We start from the raw sequence: 24,407 nt of genomic DNA on the forward strand, positions 1-24,407 counted from the left end.
TTCCGCTATTTAAGATGCCGTAAAATTTCTATCTAGACTGCTTTGATTTTTAACTTTCAAGGTATGATTTGATGTTTTTTCTTTAAAAAAATGAATCGAAGATTAAATTATAATGTGATGACTGTTCGTTATCTATATACATATATTTCATTACCGATATCTTACTAATTAATAATAAAGTGTTGCATATATTAAATATATTAATGAATGGGAGAGGGAGGCAGATTTCTCATATCTAAAATAGTTCTGAATTGGAATCTATTTCTTTTGTGATCTTGTCAAGGGGTTTAGAAGACCATTTAAAATAATCAGGTACATCTATTTGCACATACCAATACAATTAAAACAAATTCTATAAAATAAAAACCTTGTTGAAAGTTTTTTAAATGTCTTGATACTTAAACTAATCCATTGCTGCATATCAAAACATAATGGATATAAGAAGCTCAATTCTAATGTAGATGGCCAGTATTCACCTCAATCACACCAGAACTAACGGTGCTATAAGGGATGAGATGATCAATATGTTAGATACCAGTGTCAAAATGGAAAAGCAGCAGATAAAGAGAGACAAGACTTCGCTCTGTGAGGAATTTTATCTCTTCGGAGATACCAGCTCTGTTCACGGGATTAAGTATGTGACGGAACCATCTTCAGGTTGTTTTAGGCGGTACGTTCCTAAAATTTTATTTTTTAAGTGTAAACTATATTTCGAATTTTATATCAATGCATGGACACTTCATTCCTCTAGAATATACATGTAGCAAAAACAAATTTATTCTTGCAAGTCAAAAAATTCAAAATTTTGAGCGATAATTATTTATCAAGTGTAAAAACAACAATTTCGGAAATCTCTTTTAAAGAATTCTAGATATATTATGTAAAGACCTTCAAGCTTGCAATATGTTTATTTAATTTATAATCTCGATAGAATGAGAAAAATATGAGAATCTCCTTTAAATTCACCACTGAGGGTTATGTGAAATGTCTACACATAGAATATCAAAAAAAAATCGTGAATAATGGGATATGAAATTAATAGGGGCAAAATAGAGAAATGATATCAATTTGTCCCATTTAAGAGACGCAAAATCCTTTCGTTTTACCTACTTCTTTAAAAAGTTCCAATATAACAAGAATTCCTATGAGATAATTGTTTCAATTGTATTTAGTTATATTTTCTCTCTATATACAAACCGGACTTGGCTTTTAGGTCATACCCGCAGATATCTTATTTTGGCAAACGTTATGACATGAATCAATAAAACTTACTGCTTGACCCATTCCTGATGGAAGGTCAAACATTAAAAACAACGCGCACATTTATTTTATCATTCGTCTCACTTGGAATGGTGCCTACAAGATAGAAAAAATAACAAAAACCTCGTGTCTAACAGATTGTCAAATAAAAATCCCACAAAATCTGGTTTTTTTTCTATAAGATTATGAAAAAGAAAATTCAAAATTAACAAAGTTAGTTGGCTATCAATGTGAGGAAAATAATACATTTCAAGTATATTATGTATTTTTCTGAATACCTCTAACAGAACCCTATAGTTAACAAGACTGATAAGGTTGATACAAAAAATAATTCATTGCCAAATTTTGTGAGATTCGATACTTCTTTGTTTTGTCCTATAGAAATCTGCTAAATAGCATTTTCTTCTGTTTCATTTCCCGATATAAAAATGTACCTTTTTAACTGATGACTAGATCTTTTACCATAATGTTTTAAAAATTACAAGTAAGTTCCGCTGCAGGCTTCGGGGAAAATTAGTCTTACTTAACTCTAATTTCTGACCCTTTTCCTGAAATTCAATACCCTCCCTTCCTTCAATTGAAGCAATATTCATAATTTGCTTTACTTTTAAAATAAAGAATTCATATTTGGACAAGAATCACATCGCAATCAGAGTACGTACCTAGATAGGAATGAGACAACAATATCACTTGTCTAGATAGGTCAATAAAATTGAACTTTTTCAATCTCCTGAAAATGTCTACCAATATATGTATCAGTTACTTAAGCTCACAGACCCATACTCGTGATTAATAGGTTTGGTAACTTGTTATTTAATGTCATTATATAACTTTTAATTGATTTATAGCAATTTTCACCTCATTGATAAAAGCAATTGTCTTCTTCAAAGCTTTCACAAAACATTTAAATTACTTCTGACGTGAGGTATTGTTCCCAAATTTTACATTCCTGAAACTGGAGATGACCTTGAATCCAAGTATGTATTCTCTATCAGAATAATTTACATAATGCATTTGATAGTATTTTAACCAAAATAAATATACGCCATTGATGTATGGTTAATTCGAAATACAGTTGTATAAGACATTTATGATTGATTAAAAAAGCATACAATATTGATTTGAAATTCAAATACATGATAAATGTACTTAACACAGATGTTGAAAGTTTGAAATAAAACACATAACCTGATCACAAAAAATCATTTAAAGTTCTTATAAAGCAATGTTAAAAATCTGAAGTATTTCAATTCACCTTAAATTCAAATTCTTGTAGAAAATGAATGTACCTACATCAATAATATAAGTACCTATTCTGGAGTTTGTCTATGTTTTCAAGTACTCTTAATGGATAAAAAAAACATTGATCAAAACGCCTCTCTACATGGTATCCTTTGAAGCATTTTGAGCTTTGGTAACATTTATTATCAGATTTTTCTTCCCATTATGTAGTGTACTAAAGCTACTTAAGGTAGTAAACCACCCACCAACAAACTGCAGGACCCTGGCTTTACCCTTTGGTTATATTTAAAGGAGGTAAAAGGGATTTAACCCTAACATTTGTTTTGTTTTGTTTGTTTGTTTGTTGTTTAACGTCCCTCTCGAGAATTTTTCACTCATGTAGTGACGCCACCACTTGCCGGTGGAGGGCTAAAAAATTTGACCTATGCTCGGCACTTAGGGCCATTGAGCAGTGAGGGATCTTTTTCGTGTCAGCACCTACTGCGACACGGGACCTCGGTTTATATTTGTAAATATACACATGCAGTATTTTTTAAAAGACAAGAGTAATGTCATTAGAATTAACAATTAGCAAAAAAGCGTTTTTATATTAATTTTTTTAATATGGTTGTTTAAGCACTTCACACATTGAGTTATTTAATCTAAATTATAAGTTTTACCTTTCAAATGTTCAAATTAGTATATATACTGTTCTTCACTTTTCTTAATGTGCTTAACTCCTCCAACCAAAAGACTCTAAACTTTTGTAGAAAGCACACTTATAGCCCTCGTTGAAATAACGAAGGTACAAATATTTAATTTAAAAATGATATTGTTGTTATTAAACAGTCAGGTGGACAGAAATAGATGTGAGCTTATTGTTTTAACTGCATTAATTCACATTAGTACCATGAAATCAGTGAAATCGAAATCATGTTCTCTTCCTTAGATCAATTTATGAAATTTTTGAGTAAGGTTAACTAATATTTTTGGCTGACTCGCTATAAAAAAATTTCCTTTTATTTCAAGAGTTTTGTACCTTTTATTTCAACCCCCATACACATAATAAACTGGAAGCTCTGTGTTTTAATGACTATTATAAATAAATCCAGTTTTCATCTAATAAAGTCCTACTTCTTTCACTATCATGTGTAGAATTGATTCCTGTCTTTGCCATTAATATGTAAATATCAGCTTAAATTACGGATACTAACTGAACTCTGACAATCTCTTGCTCTTAACAGAACATTTATATCGACAGCTGGCAAAATTAAATTGGTATGAGAGAATTGGAGAAGCTCTTTGCAATTAAGTCTGGGGAAATTGCAAATTCGAGGATGAAATAAATATCCAGCCATGCAGATCCATTGCAAAACCCCCATCAAGTAGAGATAATTTTCAATGATGTTTGACATGCATCAAAGTTTTTTTATTCACTTGTTAAAACTAGATACGGTATGTTAAAGTACCTTGTTTTTGAGTGTTTCTTAAAACAATATTTACGTTTAAATGATCTAGCAAAGAAAATTCATTGATTGGATTTAACTGGTTAAAATTACACATGCATAGATCTGATGTCTTTAAAAAACAAAAATTTGGATCCCACATCAAAACCTGCACACTACCATTATTTCTATAATATTGGGGGTACTAATCTCTTGTCTACATGCATCTCTTAAGCCAATTGAACAGAATTCAATGAGACTTTCATAGTCATAGTCTTTAATAGTCTTTAACAGGTAGTGCGATTGTGCATCTCCTATTTCTTGTTTCGATCTGACGCTTATTTGGGGTTTCCCATAGCAAAACCTTGACACTGTCATTATCTTTATAACATTGGAGATACTCATTTCTTATCTGCAACTTCTCCTATACCACTGAGCAAAATCTAATGAGACTTTCACAGAATCTTTCTTACTTACATCGTCGCAAGCCACGGGTTTTGTGTCCATTCTATTTCCACAAACACGGGTTTGTGGAAATAGAATGGACACAAAACCTGTGGCTTGCGACGATGTCTTACTTAGTGCCGTTGTGCAGTTTCTTTTTTATGATCGGACAGATATGTGAGGTTTCCCATGGCAAAAAATGGACCTTACTATTATACTCATATTTGAGCGGGGGTATCATCTTGTGAGCTAAGTGCCCACAGTGCCTCTAGGTTAAAATTATAGCCATTTTTAAAATTAAATCATGAACAGTTATTTGCAAAATCTTTATTTTGACTGGTACGTTTTATTTCAGCTGCAAGGTAAATCATTGATTTTATTTACGAATTCAGATCATCATTTTTAATATTCAATTGAAAAAAGGAAGAATCTATTCATCGGCATGATAAGTTTTTCTTGTTTAATGCTGATTAAAAAATTACCAGTGAAAAAAAAACAACAAAAAAAACAGAATATCATTTTTTTTTAAGAAGTCACATTCATAAGAAACAAAGGAAACAAATCTTTATCTGCAAAACTTTTTGCACGATTTCACAAGTAGTAATTTAATAAAGGACTACGAAAAATTGTAAAGCTAAAGCAAGTCAACATGACAGTTTATTCAACGTTTAAGACTGCTATGAACGTTTACAATAATCTAAATAATTTAGTATTGTTCTTGTAGCCTATCGTGCACTGTCCTCTTCCGACCTTTCCCATTAACAAATCTGTCGTGCATGTCATAAGTAAACATTATTCTTTTCAAGTTAGGTTTACGTAGGTGATAGTAGATTGCGTGTGAGGAAATTTCCATTAAGTGTTTTTATTTTTTTTCATTTAATTCAATCACTTACGGCATGATTAGTATTGTGTTTTCATAATGACGTACCACCCATGTGAATAAAAAGTAATGAAAAGCAAAGGATCGAAACTTTATAAAAATTGTTTTTACAATTACTCAAATTGTTTTAATGGAAATACCGCATAAACTGTATTCCCCCATTCATGAAAATCATACCTCAGGGACCGTTTTTTGTTCTTTATAAACATCTTGCTTTCTTGTTTTTCAAATTGATTTTGACCCCCCCCCCCCTCCCAAAAAAAATATTTTGAAATATTTGAGCAAAATGTGTTTAGATTTCTATCTTAAGACTTCGATTTTCGAAAAAGTCAAATAATTTGTTTTTTATTTCCCTTCAAAAGAAGAGCATTGAACAATGTTGACATTATATCAACAACAACAGAAAGTTATACTATATTTACAGTTAATGAAATCTGTAAATTATACCAGTTTCTTACATGATTTAGGCTGGTTTGGTTGCTGTTGCTTTTGGTGTGTCTTGGAGTACTCGTGTACCAGATAATAGATCGAGTCTGCTACTTCATCAGTAATCCAGTCACTGTCAATGTTCAGGTCAACTACAATAGCTCACTTATCTTCCCAGCAGTGACCATATGTAACCAAAATGCTTTCAAGTAAGTATATGGTCTTACCGGCAAACTTTGTATGTAAGACTGGTGGAAATTCCATCTAAGGATTGTCTGTGAATTTTATAAGAAGGATTAGTCATACAATGAACCTTTCAAAAAGAAGTTCACACCATTTTAGGAATGCAATGATATTCGAAATATCCCACAATACTTCTAATGATACACAAAAAATATATGGCTAAAAGCGTTTAATAAAGTCACATCTGTCATAAAGATAAAATTAAATAACACGATGATATAGAGACAAAGATAATATAACTGAATTAAATATATATATTATGCTGCATTCATTTAGCTGTATCAAAATAGCTAAATCGGGAGTATTCTTAGGAATTTGCCACTTGATTGTTTCATATTTAATTTAAATAAGCAATATAGTATTGGAGAGTGGAAAAAAAATATTACGTCAAAAAAAGACTGCATGCAAAGTTGTTTACACTACTTACAAAGGTTGACCAAGGGCGTAGCTAGGGTATAATTGATGTGGATGTAAAAATAAAGAATGGGATTTGGAGGCCCCACAATATGTCCAGGGCGAATCTGGTGAATTTTTTAGCATTTTTGGCAGCAAATTTTTATTTCTTTTCAAGAAAAGGTGATTTTAAAATGAATTGCTCTGATTGTAAACATATAAATTGTTGATTTTATCATGGAATTTCATAGGGTCTTGGGGCGAAGCTCCCTAGAAGCTGGTGGATTTCAGCATTTCTGACAACTATCCTTGAGTGTCTAGAAAAGGAGATTTAAAATGAACAAGTTGCATTTCAGCGTTTAAAATGCTGATTTTATAATTTCTACTGGTTGGAGTCTCACTGGGAGCGACGTCCTCTATAGATGCTGGAGAATTTTCAGCTTTTCTGACAGCTAAATTTGAGTGTCCAGAAAAGTAGATTTACAGTGAATTAGTTTGAACTTCTACGTTTAAAATGAATATTATCTCATTAAACTTTCGATAATGTAGAAAGTGGTCTTGGTTTATGATGGAATAGGATTTTCATCCAAGGAGTTGTGTGTTTTTAGGTCACCTGAGTCACTCAGGTGACCTATTGCTATCTGTTTTCGTCCGTCGTCGTCCGTCGTGCGTCGTGTGTTAACATTTGAACATTTTCAGCTTCTTCTCTGAAACCGCTGAACCAATTTCAGCCAATTTTAGAATATGGCATCTATGTGTGAAGGGGAACATAATTTGTGAATATCATGGTCCCTGCCCCCCCCCCCTTGGGCCTGAGGGGTAGGGCTAAAACCACCAAAATTAATGCAATCTTTAAAAATCTTCTTCTTTACTCCTGGACCTCAAGCAGTCAAACTGTTGGCATGATTGTAATAAGCATAGAGCCCTCTACCCAAATTGTGAAATACATGGCCCCAGGGTCAGGGGTTCTGGTGCTAGGGTGGGGCTATATAGATCATATAGTGAAAGTGCATTATTTCTTTGAAAATCTTCTTCTCTACTCCTACTCCTGGTTGGGTATTATTGAAACAAATTGAAAACATAGTTATGATAAGCAAGGGTGACTCTACCAAAATTGTGAAATTCATGGCCCCAGAGGCAGGGGTTCTGGTTATAGGGTGGGGCTATATAGATCATATAGTGAAAGTGCATTAATTCTTTGAAAATCTTCTTCTCTACTCCTGGGTATTATTGAAACAAATTAAAAACATAGCTATGATAAGCAAGGGTGACTCTTCCAAAATAGTGAATTTCATGACCCCTAGATCAGGGGTTCTGATGTTAGGGCGGGGCTCTATTTATTATAAAGTGAAAATGCATTAATGCTTTAAAAATCTTCTTCTCTGCTCTTGGGTATTTTTAAAACAAACTAAGTATACTGTTATGATAAGCAATGATGCCTCTTCCAAAACTGTGAAATTCATTTCCCCAGGGACAGGGGTTCTGGTTCTAGGGTGGGGCTAAATCCTATAGTGAAGGTGAATTTTTTCTTTGAAAATCTTCATCTCTGCCGCTGTGTACTATTTAAACAAACTAAGTACATTGTTATGATACGCACGGATGCCTCTTCCAAAATTGTGAATTTCATGGCCCCAGGGTCAAGGGTTCTAGTGAAAAGGGGGGGGGGTCTATTGATTATATAGTGAAAAAGCAAAATTTCTTTGAAAATATTCTTTTCTGCTTCTGGTTAAAAAGCAAAGAAGCTAAGTAAATAGTTATGATGAGCAAGAGTGCTTCTTCCAGAGTAGTGAATTGCATGACTCCGGGTCAGATGTGCTGGTGTAAGGGTGGGGCTCTTGATAATATAGTGAAAATGCATTAATTCTATTAAATAATCCTGTCTGCATGCTCCTTAGTGTTAAGCAGATAAACAAAGTGATTACTTATGATGACCAAACTTCTGGTCACATGGTGAGAGACTCTAGAGTTTCTCGGTGTGGAGGGGGGGGGGGGCTCTATTGATGATATAGTGAATCTGTAGTAAAAATGCATTATTTCTTTAAAAATTTTCTCTGCACTTGGGCATATCAGAGGCAAAAAGATGAAAAGTTTTAATAAGGAGGGGTATTTTTACCGGATTTTTGAACATCTGGACCATTTGGTCAAGTGTTCTGGTCCTGGCCAGGGCTCTATTAATTTGTATTCTACTGAGAGGAGTTATTCCCCTTTGCCGTTTACTTCTTATAATTAATCACTGTAAACAATGTACTTGAAAGGTAAATAGAATAAGAGAATTATGCAAGAGTTTTTATTGTATAATACAAAAAGTATTTTCATAGTTTTAATGATCAGGTAAACTTGCAAGTAATAGATAAATAAAAATGGAACAAAAATAACTTGTCTTATTAAATGCTCATCAAAGACCAAGAGAGGCCAATGTCAGAGATTTCAACAAGAAATTAAAATAGTACAGAAGCACTGATAGTTTTTTAATATACTGTATAGTGAAAGTGATAAATGGGGACCAGATTAGAACCTTATTTATAAACTGTCAATGAATACTAGATTAATTATTTTGTTGATCCTGATCACCCTATTTTTCTTGCTTTTGGGCAACAAAGCTTCACCTTTCAGTTCATTTTATACTCTATGGATCCTGTAAATTGTTGTATTATACTCAGGTGGGCCTCTTGTTTATTCTTAGCCCTATAATTGTATGACATTGTTACTATGCAAGTACACAAAGTAAGAGAAACATTTGAAATCCCTTTTATACCAAGTGTTTACTGTAAATTTATAATTATTTTCAACTTATGGATATCGAATTATTAACAAAAAATGTATTGCTATAAAAGCTGAGAATAAGATGTATATCACAACTGTTTGTAATATTAAACTAAAAACAATAAAACATATATATTTTTAGTTTATAGATAGAAAAATAAATAAGTACTTTTCTTTCTTTTAATCAGTTAATAGTTTTCTTTTTTCTTTATTTCTTTGTTTTTCTTTCTTTCTTTTTGAAAATGATATGGAAGCACTTGCGTATTTTCCTACACATATGATTGGCTGTCGTTCTTTTCAGGGCTACTTTTGCAGCTGCAGCAGGCCGGTATAAATTGATTGAAGACATGTTTACTGAACCTGAAAATTTTAATTCAGAGAGTCTTAAGAAATACTTAGCGGAGAATACAACTCTGAAGGATCTCTATTTACAAGGAGCACATAAACGCAAAGACTTCTTATTCAAGTAAGGAAGACAAAAGAACTATATTTTAATTGTTACAAAGCTATGTACAATGTTGTAATATTGATGCCTGTGGATTAACTCTGAGATCATATTTGATCATGTTAACGGGACGAATTCAACAGAGACAGGGTCATCTGTCCTTTAAAACAGATGCGGGACCAAATCGTTTGCAAGTTTGCCAAAGTGAAAGTAAAACGGAGAAAAAGTACCCAAGTACAGTATATTTGCAAGAATTTGTCATTATTAAAAAAACAAAAAAAAATCATCGTACTCACTTACATTATAATATTCAAAAGCTCACAGACACTTTATTCAACAATCTCTAATTTCTGCGTCTGTAAACTTTTATTTTCGCATGTCCTATTTATTTCACTGTGTAATTATGTTTAATTATGTTTAATCTTGTAATTATGTTTAACATTCATTGCAGAGTGTATATTTCATGTTTTACAGTATATGTCAAATTCAAGATGTAATTTATTCTTGATTGTTCAGTATTTATTTAGCTGATAATTGAATATTTTAGCTGTAAACGTTGTCAGTCCCCAGTGTCCAATATGGATTGTTTTATAATAAATTGTTCTCAAACTTAATAATCAATTTGTTTTATATAAATGTGTTAATATGTTGAATTATTCTTTCGGCGAAAATTAATCATCGTGAATTGATTCAAACTAACAAGTCGCGAATAATATTTGGTTTACAGCATAAGAAATATCATTTGAGGCAGGAGCATCAAATTATCGGCATTACGTCTTTTTCATTTAACAGGATAGTGTGGATGGGCCAGACATTGACAGCAGACGACTTTGAACAATACGTCACAGATCATGGCGTCTGTTATACTTTTAAAAGCAACAATGAGAGAGTTTCTTCTCCAGGTAATAGTTTTAAAGACATTTTCTTTTTAGGTTTTTTGTGGCGTTAGTTTTGCAGAGGTTCTTACAATCTTTTCTTGTTATAAGGTGGAATGCTACACCACCATTTTATATCATGGATCTTTAAGACTTCTCTTTTGAAATCTGGTTTAATCAGGGGAAAATTGATATAGCTCTTAATTATTTTATAGGTTCTGTTTTGTATTTTTTGAAAAAAAATATAAAAATTGTTTTGTTTGCAAATGAGATGATTAAGAGTTTTAAATTTGTGGTTAATAAATGCACAATAGGAATATCTAATAAAATATGTTACGAAGAGCCACATAGACTTTTGTAATTTTTTCATTAAAAATAATTTTTGATATAAAAAAATATAATTTTTTTAATATTTTTAAACCTATGGATAAAATTTGTAAGAAAGTCTTTGCACTTTCTCGGGAAAAAAAAAAATAAAATCATATAAAATACTAGTAATTAGCAGCTAATATTAACCTTTCCATATTTCAACAGACACGTCGTAAAGATCCCTTGATTAAAATTTTTGTGTAACATTCCTCCTTACCATGTTTAATTCTTAAAATAATAATTGACAGTTTTGAATTGAAATATAAAGATAACGAACAGTAATCAAGCTCAGAAGGCATTTAGACAGTACAAATTGTGAGGAAAGAAAACAGGACCTCTAAAAATTTCAGAGGTGGGATCAGGTGCCATAGAGGAGGTATATAGCATCAGAAACATTATCGACTCACTTAATTGATCTAAACTCCGTTTACTTTTTCGATAAATCCCATTCTTATTTTTGTCATACAGTGTAAAAAGAAAATATTTTCAAATATTTTCTTTTAAATACTGGTTATTTTGTTTCACATTAGTAAATAGAATATCATATGTAACATATCTCTAAAAGATAAAAGATACACCTAGAACACTATCTTGATTAGACTCTTGGTCAATCAGTGTTTAATTCTTTATCTTTTCATAACTTACATCTGACATGTTTAAAAGAACTTGACTTTCTTGTTTCCAATCAGGTATTGAGAATGGCCTTCGTCTGACTCTAAACATTGAGCAGTATGAGTACATGCCGGGTCCCCACGACGCGGCAGGAATAAAAATGCTCATACACGACCACAAGGATATTCCAATGGTACACGCTCTAGGTCAGGCCATTTCACCCGGGTCCAGGGTCTTTGTGGGAATGAAAGTCATAGAGGTAAATACTGAAAATGAAACAAAATTTTCATAATTATCAATTATGTATTTAATCCATTTTGTTTCTTTGAATACTTAATATCAAAGCAATACATACATCTAACACTGTATCGTTGTGATATTTTTTGTCTATTATATTTAATTTACTTACCTCAGCAAATGAGGCTTTTTGTAGTATAAATGTAATTAACAATTTTTTTTTGTAAATGTTTTCTTATATAAAATATCTTCCATGTTACCTGATGTACACTTACTTAGTTTCTTCACTGAATAAACATCCTGTTTTGTATTGCTTTTATCCACAAGCATTATTGATATTTATTGCTTTTTATTATTCTCTAATGTTTATTAAAATAAAAAAAAATATCAAAAGCTGATAGACCTTTATAAAATAGATAGCAACATTAAATGCTTGTTGTTGTAGCTGGAGAACCTTCCAGAACCTCACGGTACTTGTCATGAGAAGGCGTTGGAGTACATAGATACCTACAGTACTGATGCCTGCCGTTTAGACTGCTTGACGAAAAGAGCCAAGAAAATCTGTGGTTGCCGGGCCTTGTACATGCCTCATAAAAATGGTACTCAGAAATGAATTGTATTACTGAAACAACGTAACCATTCATTTCACTGATATTGCAAGTAGTAAACGTAATGATATCCGGTTTTTTTTCTATATAAGGTATTTCTTACATCAATTAAAAAGGTTAATATGTTGCTTTGTATTTATTCTTTTTAATAATTACTTTTTACAGTCATCAATTTTGCTTAATTTCAGGCGAACCACCAGTGTGCAGACTAGATCAGTACTATGGGTGTCTTAAAAACGTCATAGGTGTGTTAGTGGGTTTTTTTTAAATTGAATTAATCAAGAATATATAAATTCAAATATCATCGAAGAAAAAGTTCACTTTTTATTTTTTGTTCTCTTTACAGAAACGTTTCCAACATTATTTCATAAACTATGTTCTTGTCCCGTTTCATGTAAGTTCCGGGTGTTCGAAACAGACTTATCATATGGTACAACGTCGGACTACAATCTCAGAAAATATTTGTCTTCTAATGATACCTCTAAATTGGCTGCCGCTCTCTTAAAAGCAACTGAAGTCACATCTAGATATGAAGATTCAAAAATATCGAAAGTGAAGAATTTTTACACCAACTTAACAACAAATACTGAACAAGCATCGTATGTGTACAATAGGCTTGTGAAAATGGTTAATCATTTAATGAAAAAGACGAACACGATGTACAAAGATATGAAGAGACATTTCAACTTTAAGGACTATCTATACAAATTCCAAATATACATAATGGAGAAAAATTTTATGAGGGCACGTGATGCAATGGAAGAGCGTCACATGCACATTGTACCGCTGGCATATGCAGAATTTATATTACAAATCGAGAAAACGATTCGAAAACTCACAGATGCAAAATTTCAGAATGATTCTTTTCGACTTTTTCTCTATGAAAATTTGATGGATAAGATAGACAGTAGAATTGAAATCATCGAGAGAGTCATGGTGAACTATACATCTTTAAAAGATGCTTACAATTTAGGGGAGAAAATATTTAATTATCAATTCATGGACACACCACGGGATCACAATAACCCTGCAGCGCCTAAAAAATTAATGAAAGATTCTTTAAATCACAATTTATATGCAAATCAATCAACAGAACGATATGAAAGACATTTGAATAGCACAGTGAAAGCATTAAACCTATGCAAAAATTTGGCAGTAGTCGCTTATTACTACGGAATGCTTAATGATACAGAATTAGGGCTTTGTGTGGAGGACTTTCGACATGCCATGCGAAACTGGGTGTTTGCACGAAGTTTATTCTACTATGAAATTATAGATAGGCCTAAACGGATACTTGAAGAGAAACTTGAACACTTTGAATTAAAGTGGAACGAATTTCAGTTGGTATTTCAAAACCTCAATCAAAGTATATACTCAATACATTCTGAAAACGCTGATTTTGATGAAGATGTGTTGAAACCGATAGAAAACATGGATCGTAACTTGGAGCAATACTTAAGTGCAAATGCAACAAAACTGGATGTAGCACAAGTGTTTCTTTCTAACACAACAGACAGCATTCTTACAGAATTCCAATTTTATTTTCAAATGTTAAAAAACAGACAAACGTCCCTCACAGACTGGATAAGTAGACTGCAGTTTATTTCGAGAGATATATGGGAGAATATTATAAATGACGAAGATTCTTGGGAATATTACGAGTTCGTCAATAAAACGGAATATTTAACCAACTTAACAGAAGTTACAACCGATTTGAATGAAAGCTTCACAGCTATTTTAGACTATGTGAGATTTTCCGATGTGATAGGAAGCAGCGACGCCCAGCTCTTATCTACATTCAAAAGCATCGTAGAACATATGAAAGAATTTAAGACTTCTTTGAAGATAGATAGCAATTTTATTAGGTATCTAATTTTTACGCAAATCAGTTGGGTTTTTTTTTCGTTTATCGTTTTTCGTTAACCGATTTTTTTAAAATAAAGAATTATTACTTTACAGGGACAACCTTCTGCAGATAAATATTTTTTATCGAGAGATGAGTTACGAAAAAATACATCAACAAGTTGCTTACAGCATGTTTTCACTATGGTGTAAGTAGGCTTTAGTTACATTATTACATACAGTTATGTGATTTTCATTTTCAGTATCATATACTAATACCTGCTATACAGTCCTGGTTTATGAGAAGCATTGCATGTAGTGAACCTTTTCACATAAAACATTTTCAAACTATCTTTTATTTCTTTTTTTTTAATTTGTTCTACAAATGGAAATCGATGTATTAATTAAGCTATTTATATTTCTTACATTTCCAATTGGCAAAACTTTGAATGATTCGTATACTTTCTCGGTCTACGCTCATTATGACAACATGAAAGTATCCTTGCATTAGGTAAATCTATTTGTGACTCTTGCAAAATTTTAATCCACCGTGCATAAAATCATTATTTATGTAATTATATATAACACCCCAGCGGGGGTTAACCTTGCATGATTCCCATTGGATGTTTAAAAATTAATGTTAGTGTTGTTCATTACAATAAATGAAATTGCCTGGAGTCAAAATGACGTGCATAAGTCTGTAGAAACTTTTTTAATCAAAAAAATGAACTCCTCTCGTCTAACCCTGACGTCACAGGAGATCTCTGTCTAATAATGAAGATCTTTGTCATTTTCAATTACCAGACATCTATACTCCATGTAATTATGACCAAAATCAATTTGTACTTTTGTTAAAGTCCGGTAAAAAAACCGATTTCTCCATGGAATAGTTTTGATATTCTTGTGGTTTGTTAACCATTTAACCAGCTATTATAATTATGTGATTTCATTTTTGAAGGTGACATCGGGGGAACCATGGGCCTGTTTCTAGGAGCCAGCTTTCTATCCATCATAGAAATTATAGACTTTATATTACACAGAGGAATTCAACGCAAAAGAATGTCTTGAAATCATAGTACATGGACTATTAGCATGGTTTATAAAGTTAGTGGCTGAATGGTACATAAGATTTGAAATGTAGAAGAGACAACTCATTTTCAGCAGCAAGGGAATAAATGAAATGGAAAGTTTAATAACTATCCTTCATATGTTACTTGTAAAGACAGAGAGTAATATTTGACTCCTATTCCTACGATGGCCGATATCAGCCATGTCATTCTACAGTTAAATTAAGTGTAGAATGTCAGTGCTATGTACAGTTTGCTTTGTCAGGTTACTCACTGCTTGAGTAAAGTGTACAAGGTGTACACCAAGATTTCAACGCTGTCACGGCACTCACATTGCTCGGAAGATGTGAATTGTATACATGTGTTATTGACGGTTTACTCCTATCTGCAATTGAAATTCTTCAAAAACATAAAACACAAATTCCTACATCTGGAAACAGCAGTATGAGCATAAAGTATGGTCAAGGAGGCAATAAAGTTTTCATATGAAAGAGAAAACCTTTGGTAGGAAAAAGATATATAAGGCTAAACCTATTATATTTAGAAGAATATTTGTTTGCTACTGTCCCCATTCTTCTTTGAAATGAAATATTGACGGTTTAAAATTCCTTAATGACTGACTGACACCCTCCGTCGTAAAAAAAAAATTCAAAATTTGCATTTGTTGTAATTTCTGAGAATGATTATTTCTTAGGAATATATCATTTTCAATTTTTTTAATGAGACGTTTCAACTCTTAATGATGTGTTTTCCCCTAAAATGCAGAGTACGATCATGTACCTTTCAAATATATTAATGTTTGTCAATTAATTAGTTGCTTCTTAAATGTGCAGCAACATTGATGTTAAATAGGTTGTCTGAAAGATTCGATAATTCAGTATACACGTATACCTAGTTATCATTTGCTTCTTTGTCATATCACTCAATTAAGATAAAATACATGTATACAAATGTGTATCAATCCTACAAATCTGATTTAATTTCAACAAATTTTTGTTATTTTTAAGTAAGAAGGGAGTGTGCACAAGTTCTAAAAACTTAATACGCCCTTACTCTGCAAGTATATGACAAGTTTTAATTAAATTTGTTAATCACATAAATTTAAAAGAAAGTGATATATATATATATATATATATATATATATATATATATATAATTATACTTGTAGGGAAAGTTTGATATATTATCCTTCTGTTAATCAACACAAAAACTCAAGAAGTTTTATTTTGTTGCACCCTTTGTGTCCCTACCGCTGTTTCCAGGAATTTGTTTTTATGTTTTTGAAGAATTTCAATTGCAGATAGGAGTAAACCGTCAATTAATAACACATGTATACAATTCACATCTTCCGAGCAATGTGAGTGCCGTGACAGCGTTGAAATCTTGGTGTACACCTTGTACACTTTACTCAAGCAATGAGTAACCTGACAAAGCAAACTGTACATAGCACTGACATTCTACACTTAATTTAACTGTAGAATGACATGGCTGATATCGGCCATCGTATATTCCAGATACTTTATTTACCGTTTAAGAGTTCCAAACAACCCTATATGGCTTGAAATGTCAGTTCCCAAAAAACTTGTAAGACCGCGGAACATTAACTGTCAAGATTAAAAATATGCAACTTACGTCATATTTCCATCTATTAGAGTAAAAACATTTGATGAGAGACAATGATATGGGCGGGTACAATTCCGTGTGGATGTCTATGAAAACATCGGATTGAATTTCTAGTTCTAAATTCATTTTCAATCGAGCTACACTCGTAAGAACAGTGTTACTTATTGATCCATAAGACAAATAATTTCGATTTTGGAATAGTTTGACATATATACAAATCAGATTTTTCTGTCAATTGTTTTTAAAGAAATAAAATCGGACAAAAATTTGATTCTTGTTTGGTGAAGGGGGAGGGGGGGGGCTGAAAGGTCTAGGAAATAAGAAAGTTTTTTTTTATAGTTTCGACACCCCCTCCCCGTTTTTGCTTGTCAAACATTTATAGTGAAGAAAAAAAACATCTCTTTTTTCCCTAGAAATGAATATATAATCTGCCAGGTGAAGATTAACAAAAATAACTGACTCGACAAGATTTGCACTCCCTCCCCACCTATAGAATCAAATGTCCCCTGAAAAAAAATATCTATCTTATACAAAGTTTGGGTGTCCTAAAAATCTCTGATATACATTGATTTCAAACTACATGTCTTTGGGAATTGAAATTATTTGTCTTTTGCAGGCACGTAGAATCGGGGGGGGGGGGTAGCCCCCCCCTTTTTTTTTTCTAAACGTGACTTTTTACTATTTAAAAATTTTCTTTGAAAGGCTGATTCTTCCCCCCCCCCCCCCCTCCCCCGCCTTTTTTTGTTGTAGTATTGTTAAATCATGGAAATTTGGTAATGTATTGTTAAAATTTAGTTGTGAAAGTAAGTTGTAACGTAACTCCCACCCATAGGATTTTTCGAGTTTGGACAATTTTGACAATTCTCTTTTTTTCCCCAAGATTCAATATTTTCTCGGACGTCCGTGTCGAATTGTTCCCGCTCAATTTATTGTCTTTTGACTGTAACAGATGGAAATCACGTAAGTGCATATTTCCAATCTTGCCAGTTAATGTTCCTTTGTATTATATGATCTTAAACGTTCAATGCAAAATTGACTTTGAAATAGCGGAACAATACTATAGTTCGCAGTTCTTCACAAAATAAAAAAAATAGTTTGTCCTAAGCTTAAAAACTCAGTATTTCACAGTTTCTGAATTGACAGTTCAGTGAACATCACAAATATAGCAAAAATTAAAACGGCAAGTTATTTTCTCCATAATATTGCTGTGCATGAAATATATAAATATTTGGAGGATGAATTTTGTCTACTTCTCGTATTATGTTTTCTGCAGATGAAAAGAATAAAAAGCATTAAATCTATTCTTGTATACTTATTGAGCTTCAAAATTAGACTTGCAGATAGATGATACCTGACTGTATGGATTGGGCAGGTGGTTGGATCTGGATGAGGGACAAAATCCCATTTTGACCACATGGGCACCAACATCCTCTCCATTTGTAACAGCTTCTAAAAATTTATTAGATAAATTTCATAGTTTTCCATACACACAACATTCAGTACTCACAATAATTAAATCAAACAGATCAAGGTAATTTAATCACTCAGTGCCGAAAATAAAATTATGCAACATTCAACCAATTCTGAGAGAATTTCATTTTTGTGTGTACCTGAACAATTTTATCCATAAATCATAATTTAGTTCCGTGACAATCCCTAATCTTCGCTTATCTATCTTACCTCGATGTTTGCTCATCATCTTTTTGCTCATTACTCGTAAAGGATCCTTCGTATCTCATCAAGAAGGGTTTTTCGCCTGAATGCATGGGGCTGCATTCCTATAATTGACAATCGACAATTTATTCAATCAATTCCTTACATTGTTGTTGTTGTTTTTAAAGAATTCCTTTTTATGTAGCTACATCATCACTCAGAGCAATTTATAATTGTATTTACATGTCCCTTTGCTGTTTACCGAGAGTTAGGTTAATTAAAAAAAAAGTTTTAAGTCTTTCACGTTCATATTCCCTCTGCTCACTCGTAAATTTTTCCTTAAAGCTTACGATTTTCAAAAAGAAATGTAAAAAAATTTTAATTAAAATGCACACAATTTCAGAAAACCTTGCAGCGGTCAAAATTTGAAGAGAATAACCCGTTAACTGGACAATTTTATAAATGAATAATAGTCATTTATATCACAGTGAGTGTTGCATGAATCTCTCTCTCTTATCAGCGTATTGAGGAACTTTAAACATATGCTTCCCTTCCCCCTTCCGCATTGAACCTTATTGACAGATTCTTTGCATGGATATACATGTATATTGGGCGGGGGGGGGGGGGCTTTATAGAGTTTAATGAATCTCAGGTGAGGTAAAAGGATCATATATATACATGTAATAATTCATTGAAAATTACCACTAAAACAGAACTTTTAGTCGCAGTGCAGCTATACATGTGCGTACTTAATTAAGAGAAAGAATTGACTTGGGCTAATCAATTTGATAAGAATTGGTTCTATCATTTTCGGGCCACAAAGTGAAAGCGTGCACCTAGGATGGTGATCTCTATACAGAAATTTAAAATCATTTAGGATGGGGTGTTCATTTTTTTTCTCATGAAGTGTTGGACCGGAATTATACCTTTGGTTCAGGTCGTTAAAGTCAATGGTTTATATCGCGTAAAATAGAGTTATGTCCAATAATTAAAACAAAGGTAACCAGAGATTACAGAGCCTACCTCAACGAATGTTGTCTTTAAGGAAAGCAAAGTCCCACACTAAACTAATAATCTAGTAGCGTGCATCCCTAGATTCAACATTTATGCAATTTTGGTCTGATAGGGCTTCCAGTTACTTGTGAATGGACTTATCTAAAAAATTTTAACTAGTCACTCATCCAGAAAATGTAAGTCAAATCTAGCATATGAAGCAAGTTTGAGAATTTTTATCCTTAGATGTATCGTACTTGCAAGTTTGGTTCAGAAAGGTCTTATAGCTTCTTGGTAATGGAATTGCTAAAAAAAACTTTAACCTGGTCAGTCATCCGGAAAATGGAGGTCAGATCCAGCATCCTAAGCAAGTCTAGTAGTATGCATTGCGTGATGAATCATCCATGCAAGTTCGGTCACCATAGGGCTAATGGTTACTTGGAAGTGAGACCCACTCCAAAAAATTTTAACCTGCTCCAAAAACTAACCTGATTATTCTTTAGCTTAAATTGCAGCATCTGAAACCTTGTCTGATACAATGAAACACACTAAAAGCATCCTCCACGCACTCTGTTTAATATAGGGCATAAAAGTAAAAGAAATCTGCTCCAAAAACTTTAACCTGGGACGCCGACGGTATTGAATAAGTTCCCCAACTTCGCTGAGGTGAGCTAAAATGTTCGGAGTTAGAATGTTTATATCTGTTTTATTATAAGTTGTAATTATACTTATACTTGAAGGATACTACACATACTATGGTAGGATATTTCTGTCCACTACATGCTAGATAAATTATGTGAACTTTATGTGAATTTTCAAGAGAAATAATTAGGGATGTCAAATATTCATTTTCCTTAGTCGCTTATTCGATTACATTATTCGAAGGATAGTCGAATATTCGGAACGTTTTCTGAAAATTTCAATTTTCACTGTCCTTTAATTTCAACATGTAAGCGAATTGTTACAATAATTATCGAGGAGTGTCAAAACAGGTTTATTCCTTGCATTTGAGCAATCTTAGAATAAAAGATAATTGGTACATGGTATCAGATCAAGTCCAATTGATAATTTAACAAACACAGCCCAGTATATTGGGTTGGTAATTTATTACAAAAACACACGCAGTTACTGACAAATAATTATCGCAGTAGTAGCACTTAATATAATTACTGTACTTTTCTATACGTACATCAACGGTTACCGTTTTCATGTTGAGGAAAATTATCTTATCGACTGCCTCTGAGGAAAGACGGTTTCTCAATTTTTTGATGAGAATTCCATTTCCTATCACTCATTTATTGCATTTATTAAATTATAATAATATTCGAATGCCGTTTCATTATTCGATCGTCGATCCATTCGACTGATAGTCGAATATTCGACTATTCGTTGACCTCCCTAAAAATAATACGCAGCATAAAACGTGTACTCCGACTCTTACTTCCTCATATGATATCTCTTAAGGTTAATTACCTTGCAATCAGTTGCAGTCATTGTATATCTGTAACTATATTTTATATATATATATTGGGGAATAAAAAATACATTACTGCCGTCTCGTACCTTCATGTTTCTGATATAATTATTTTCATACATTTATCATGTCTGTTATTGTTTATTAACATAATATGACAAACATACTTGTGGAATAAATAAGGAAATTCAACATGAAAAAATACACGTTTTGCAATTAAAGAAAGAATGTGTGTGTGAAACACTGATGCCCCCCGTATTTCAAGTAAAAGTTTTTCAGATGTAGGTCAAATCTCAAGATTCAAGAATGTTGGTTCAAAAAGAATATGATCTTGCCATATGGAATACACATGTGAAATCCCTTACACCCACCCTTTAGATAATATGCCCAACATTACACAAAATATGTCCAAGATTAAACTTCTCAAAGGTAAGTCATTCCTTAAACTCAAGGTCATGAGGTCAAAAATGTTCACACCAAAGGAAAGGTCCTAACACAAGAATACATAAGAGAAATATAAAAGCCCTGGCACCAACCATTGAAAAATTATAGGTTAAACTCCAAGGTCAAAAATGTTGGTACCCAAAGAAGATTTAGTCAAGTGCAATATACTCGTGAAATATAAAAATACTAGCACCAAACGGCCAAGATTAAATTTTGGTAAAATTTTCCAAAAGTGTTTCAAACTCAAAGGTCAAGAGTTCACATATGTTAGTACCCAAAGAAAAGTCTTGTCACAAAGAATACACAAATGAAAAATGAAAGCCTTAGCACCAACCTTTCAAAGGTTAAAGGCAAGGTTTAAGTTTCTGTGAACAAACAGTGGAACATATTAACAGACAGACAAACAGACAGACAGACCAAAAACTATATGCTCCCGAATCTTCGATTACAGGAGCATTAAAAATAAAACTAGACACATTCTTAATAAAAGTGAGACAGACAGGAAATTCACGTAAAAAAACATTCAGCATTTCCCTGTAACTCTGAATAAAGAACCATACATTTAAAACAGAAATAAAACATAATTAACAACAGTGCAAAAAAAGTTACTACCACAACAGAGGTCCGCAGTCATATAAAGGAATGTTTTAATTCTGATTAATTTTCCAGTAATATATCAATTGAATCCAATCGAAAAACGAGGACAGAAAAAAATACAAACAAAAAAGAAATTACATCAAAAAGCATGTCTTTCTATATTACATGTACACACATACATACAAGTGACACCCACACAGTAAACAAATTGTAGTCAGATAATTTGTAAACACAACAGGCAAAAACAAGATTTTAATATTGCACAAAGTGTAATATCAATAGACTGAAAAACAACTAGAGAGAAAAATCCAGGGGGTGATATGCATGACTTACATGTAACTTTATGAAAATGTGAATAAAGCAACATTTAACTACAAATTTATTTTTAATTGATAAAACTGCATTTAATGTTATCCTTTCTTATCACAAAAAATATGAAGCACTATATCATTAATTATCAGAAGAAATGTTTCTATACTTTGGATTGTATTAACAGTATCCTATAAAAGTTTTTTCTTGTACAGGATGAAAGATGTTTAATTTTGCTTTAATCAGATGTTCTGTAATAAGAATTTTTCCAACCCAAACATCAATAACAGAAGTTCATAAACAATATTTTTTTGCTGTCATTTACCGCAATAGATACTTAATTACAATTTTACAACAAAAATATCCAATAGGAAAATTGCAACCAGAATTGCTTTACATTTAACAAGTGAAAGGTATAAGCATACTGAGGTTCAAATCCCAATAGGTTTTAATCACTTTTGCATTGAAGTAAATATATTGTTTTATTACATAATCATTGACAGTCATATAGCAATACATTTACAAAGCACTGATAGTTTCTGGTTAAGCAAGAAAAAAATATATCAGAAATGTATATGTGTGATCCAATCTAGTTGACATACATTATACATTTTTAATCATCTGGAATCTTACAACAAATCATAGTTTGTGGACATTTGTCAACTTTTGGTTCAATTTAGTGAATAAAATTAGATAAATGTATGGGTATAATATCATAAAGAGAAATACCTGTTAATAAACAAATGTAAATTAGGGCTGAAAAACATCCCCTTTTTCCTTTTCTGATTTTTTGAAGAAAAAAAATTCTACAAAAGATTTTTATTATTATTATAATTTAACTTCTATGATGTTTGAATACTTTTTTCATCTTATTCATCTAAAAGTTGTGACAGGAAATTCTAACTCCTTTTGTTCCAGACACAATCTGGTAGATGATATGCCATCTACATCCCAGCAATTACTGAATGACTATTTTAACATACCTGAAACCTTTACATGAAAACAGATTTATGATTTGGTTGTTATAATGACATATTAGCAAATATAACCGGAGATGTTTACTAATCCTAGGCACCTGATCCCACCTCGGAAAATTCCAGGATTTAGTACAATTTTATGCTCTGTTCAAAGCTTTGTATTGTTTATATGCTTTTTAAGATCGATCACTGTTCATTTTTGCCACCTTTTTCATGTAGAAAATTAAAATTTTGGCTTTCTTATTCTAAAACTTAAGTATACTGCACACTTTAAACGGTATGATGGGAGACACATATAAAGCTGTCAAATCTTTCTCATCAAATATTTTCATAAATTTGTCTAAAATAACATAACGTAGACATTTCTGCTTTCAAATTAATCAAAAAAAATAATACTTAGACATTGTCTATATACATTTAACAGCAGGTGGGTATGAAATCTTTGGTACAGTAGACAAAATAAATAATTTTTTTTTAAAATCTTGTCTTGAATATTGATTTTTCTTCTAAGTTATGAAATCAAATTTAGTTTTATCTCTCTGACAGTGTATTGCACTCTTTATCTGAATAAAATTGGCAGTGAGTACAAAATTACATTAGAAACCATTTTTGAAGCAATTCAAATTCACATGACTATCACAATAAAATGAATTCTTAGAAAGAACACATTACATATGAACATGCATGCATAAAATCAACAATAATAATTAAGTACATACTTACGGAGTTTGTACAAATCTTTATGGAATGTGAGTATTTGAAGTACTTTAAATGTTAAAGAATGATGAGGTAAAAATAAACTATATGATATAGAAAAATTATATATAATACTGAGCTTCTATGACTGAAGTAGATATGATTTCGCCTTGGAGTCCCAATGCTTCAAACATATTAGATGAAAATTCAAACAGTTATCAAATGTTTGAAAACCATAAGTAACTCTCTTAAACTCTGTGGATAACCAAACAGATGTTATATCAGCTTCGTTTTAGACTTTTTTAATCAAAGTTTTTTTATATATGTGTTTAAAAAAATTTTCAACTGGTTCCAAACAATACTACTTAAAAAAATTTCAAATATATAGAATTGTGCGAGAATCCATATAGAAAATGATTAACCTTAATCAAAATTACAATTGCTTATCAAGTGAATTTGTTAAAATGATGTTTTTCATTAAAATCTAATTAACAGGCTTTAAGAATTGCAA

General features: G+C 31.9%; 1 protein-coding gene across 1 annotated transcript; it reads left to right on the forward strand.

The window, feature by feature from the left end:
- The first annotated feature begins 461 nt into the window (after positions 1 to 461).
- LOC133192822 (uncharacterized) lies at positions 462 to 15,226 on the forward strand. The gene is made up of 10 exons (XM_061328829.1): positions 462 to 670; positions 5,718 to 5,885; positions 9,377 to 9,541; positions 10,313 to 10,422; positions 11,454 to 11,635; positions 12,059 to 12,212; positions 12,410 to 12,466; positions 12,568 to 14,086; positions 14,181 to 14,272; positions 15,022 to 15,226. Exons 1-10 carry the CDS (start codon positions 462 to 464, stop codon positions 15,129 to 15,131), a joined length of 2,766 nt encoding a protein of 921 aa, XP_061184813.1. The 3' UTR covers positions 15,132 to 15,226.
- The last annotated feature ends 9,181 nt before the right edge of the window (positions 15,227 to 24,407 follow it).

Source organism: Saccostrea echinata, unplaced genomic scaffold, assembly GCF_033153115.1.
Source record: "Saccostrea echinata isolate AGI-Se365-2 ecotype Australia unplaced genomic scaffold, CSIRO_AGI_Sech_v1 ptg000025l, whole genome shotgun sequence".
Lineage (NCBI taxonomy): Eukaryota > Metazoa > Mollusca > Bivalvia > Ostreida > Ostreidae > Saccostrea > Saccostrea echinata.

Coding starts and splice junctions, on each gene's coding strand:
- LOC133192822 (XM_061328829.1), top strand. CDS start 462: ATGGCCAGTATTCACCTCAATCACACCAGAACTAACGGTGCTATAAGG. Junction 671..5,717: donor TCTTCAGGTTGTTTTAGGCG/GTACGTTCCTAA, acceptor TACATGATTTAG/GCTGGTTTGGTTGCTGTTGC. Junction 12,213..12,409: donor GTACATGCCTCATAAAAATG/GTACTCAGAAAT, acceptor GCTTAATTTCAG/GCGAACCACCAGTGTGCAGA.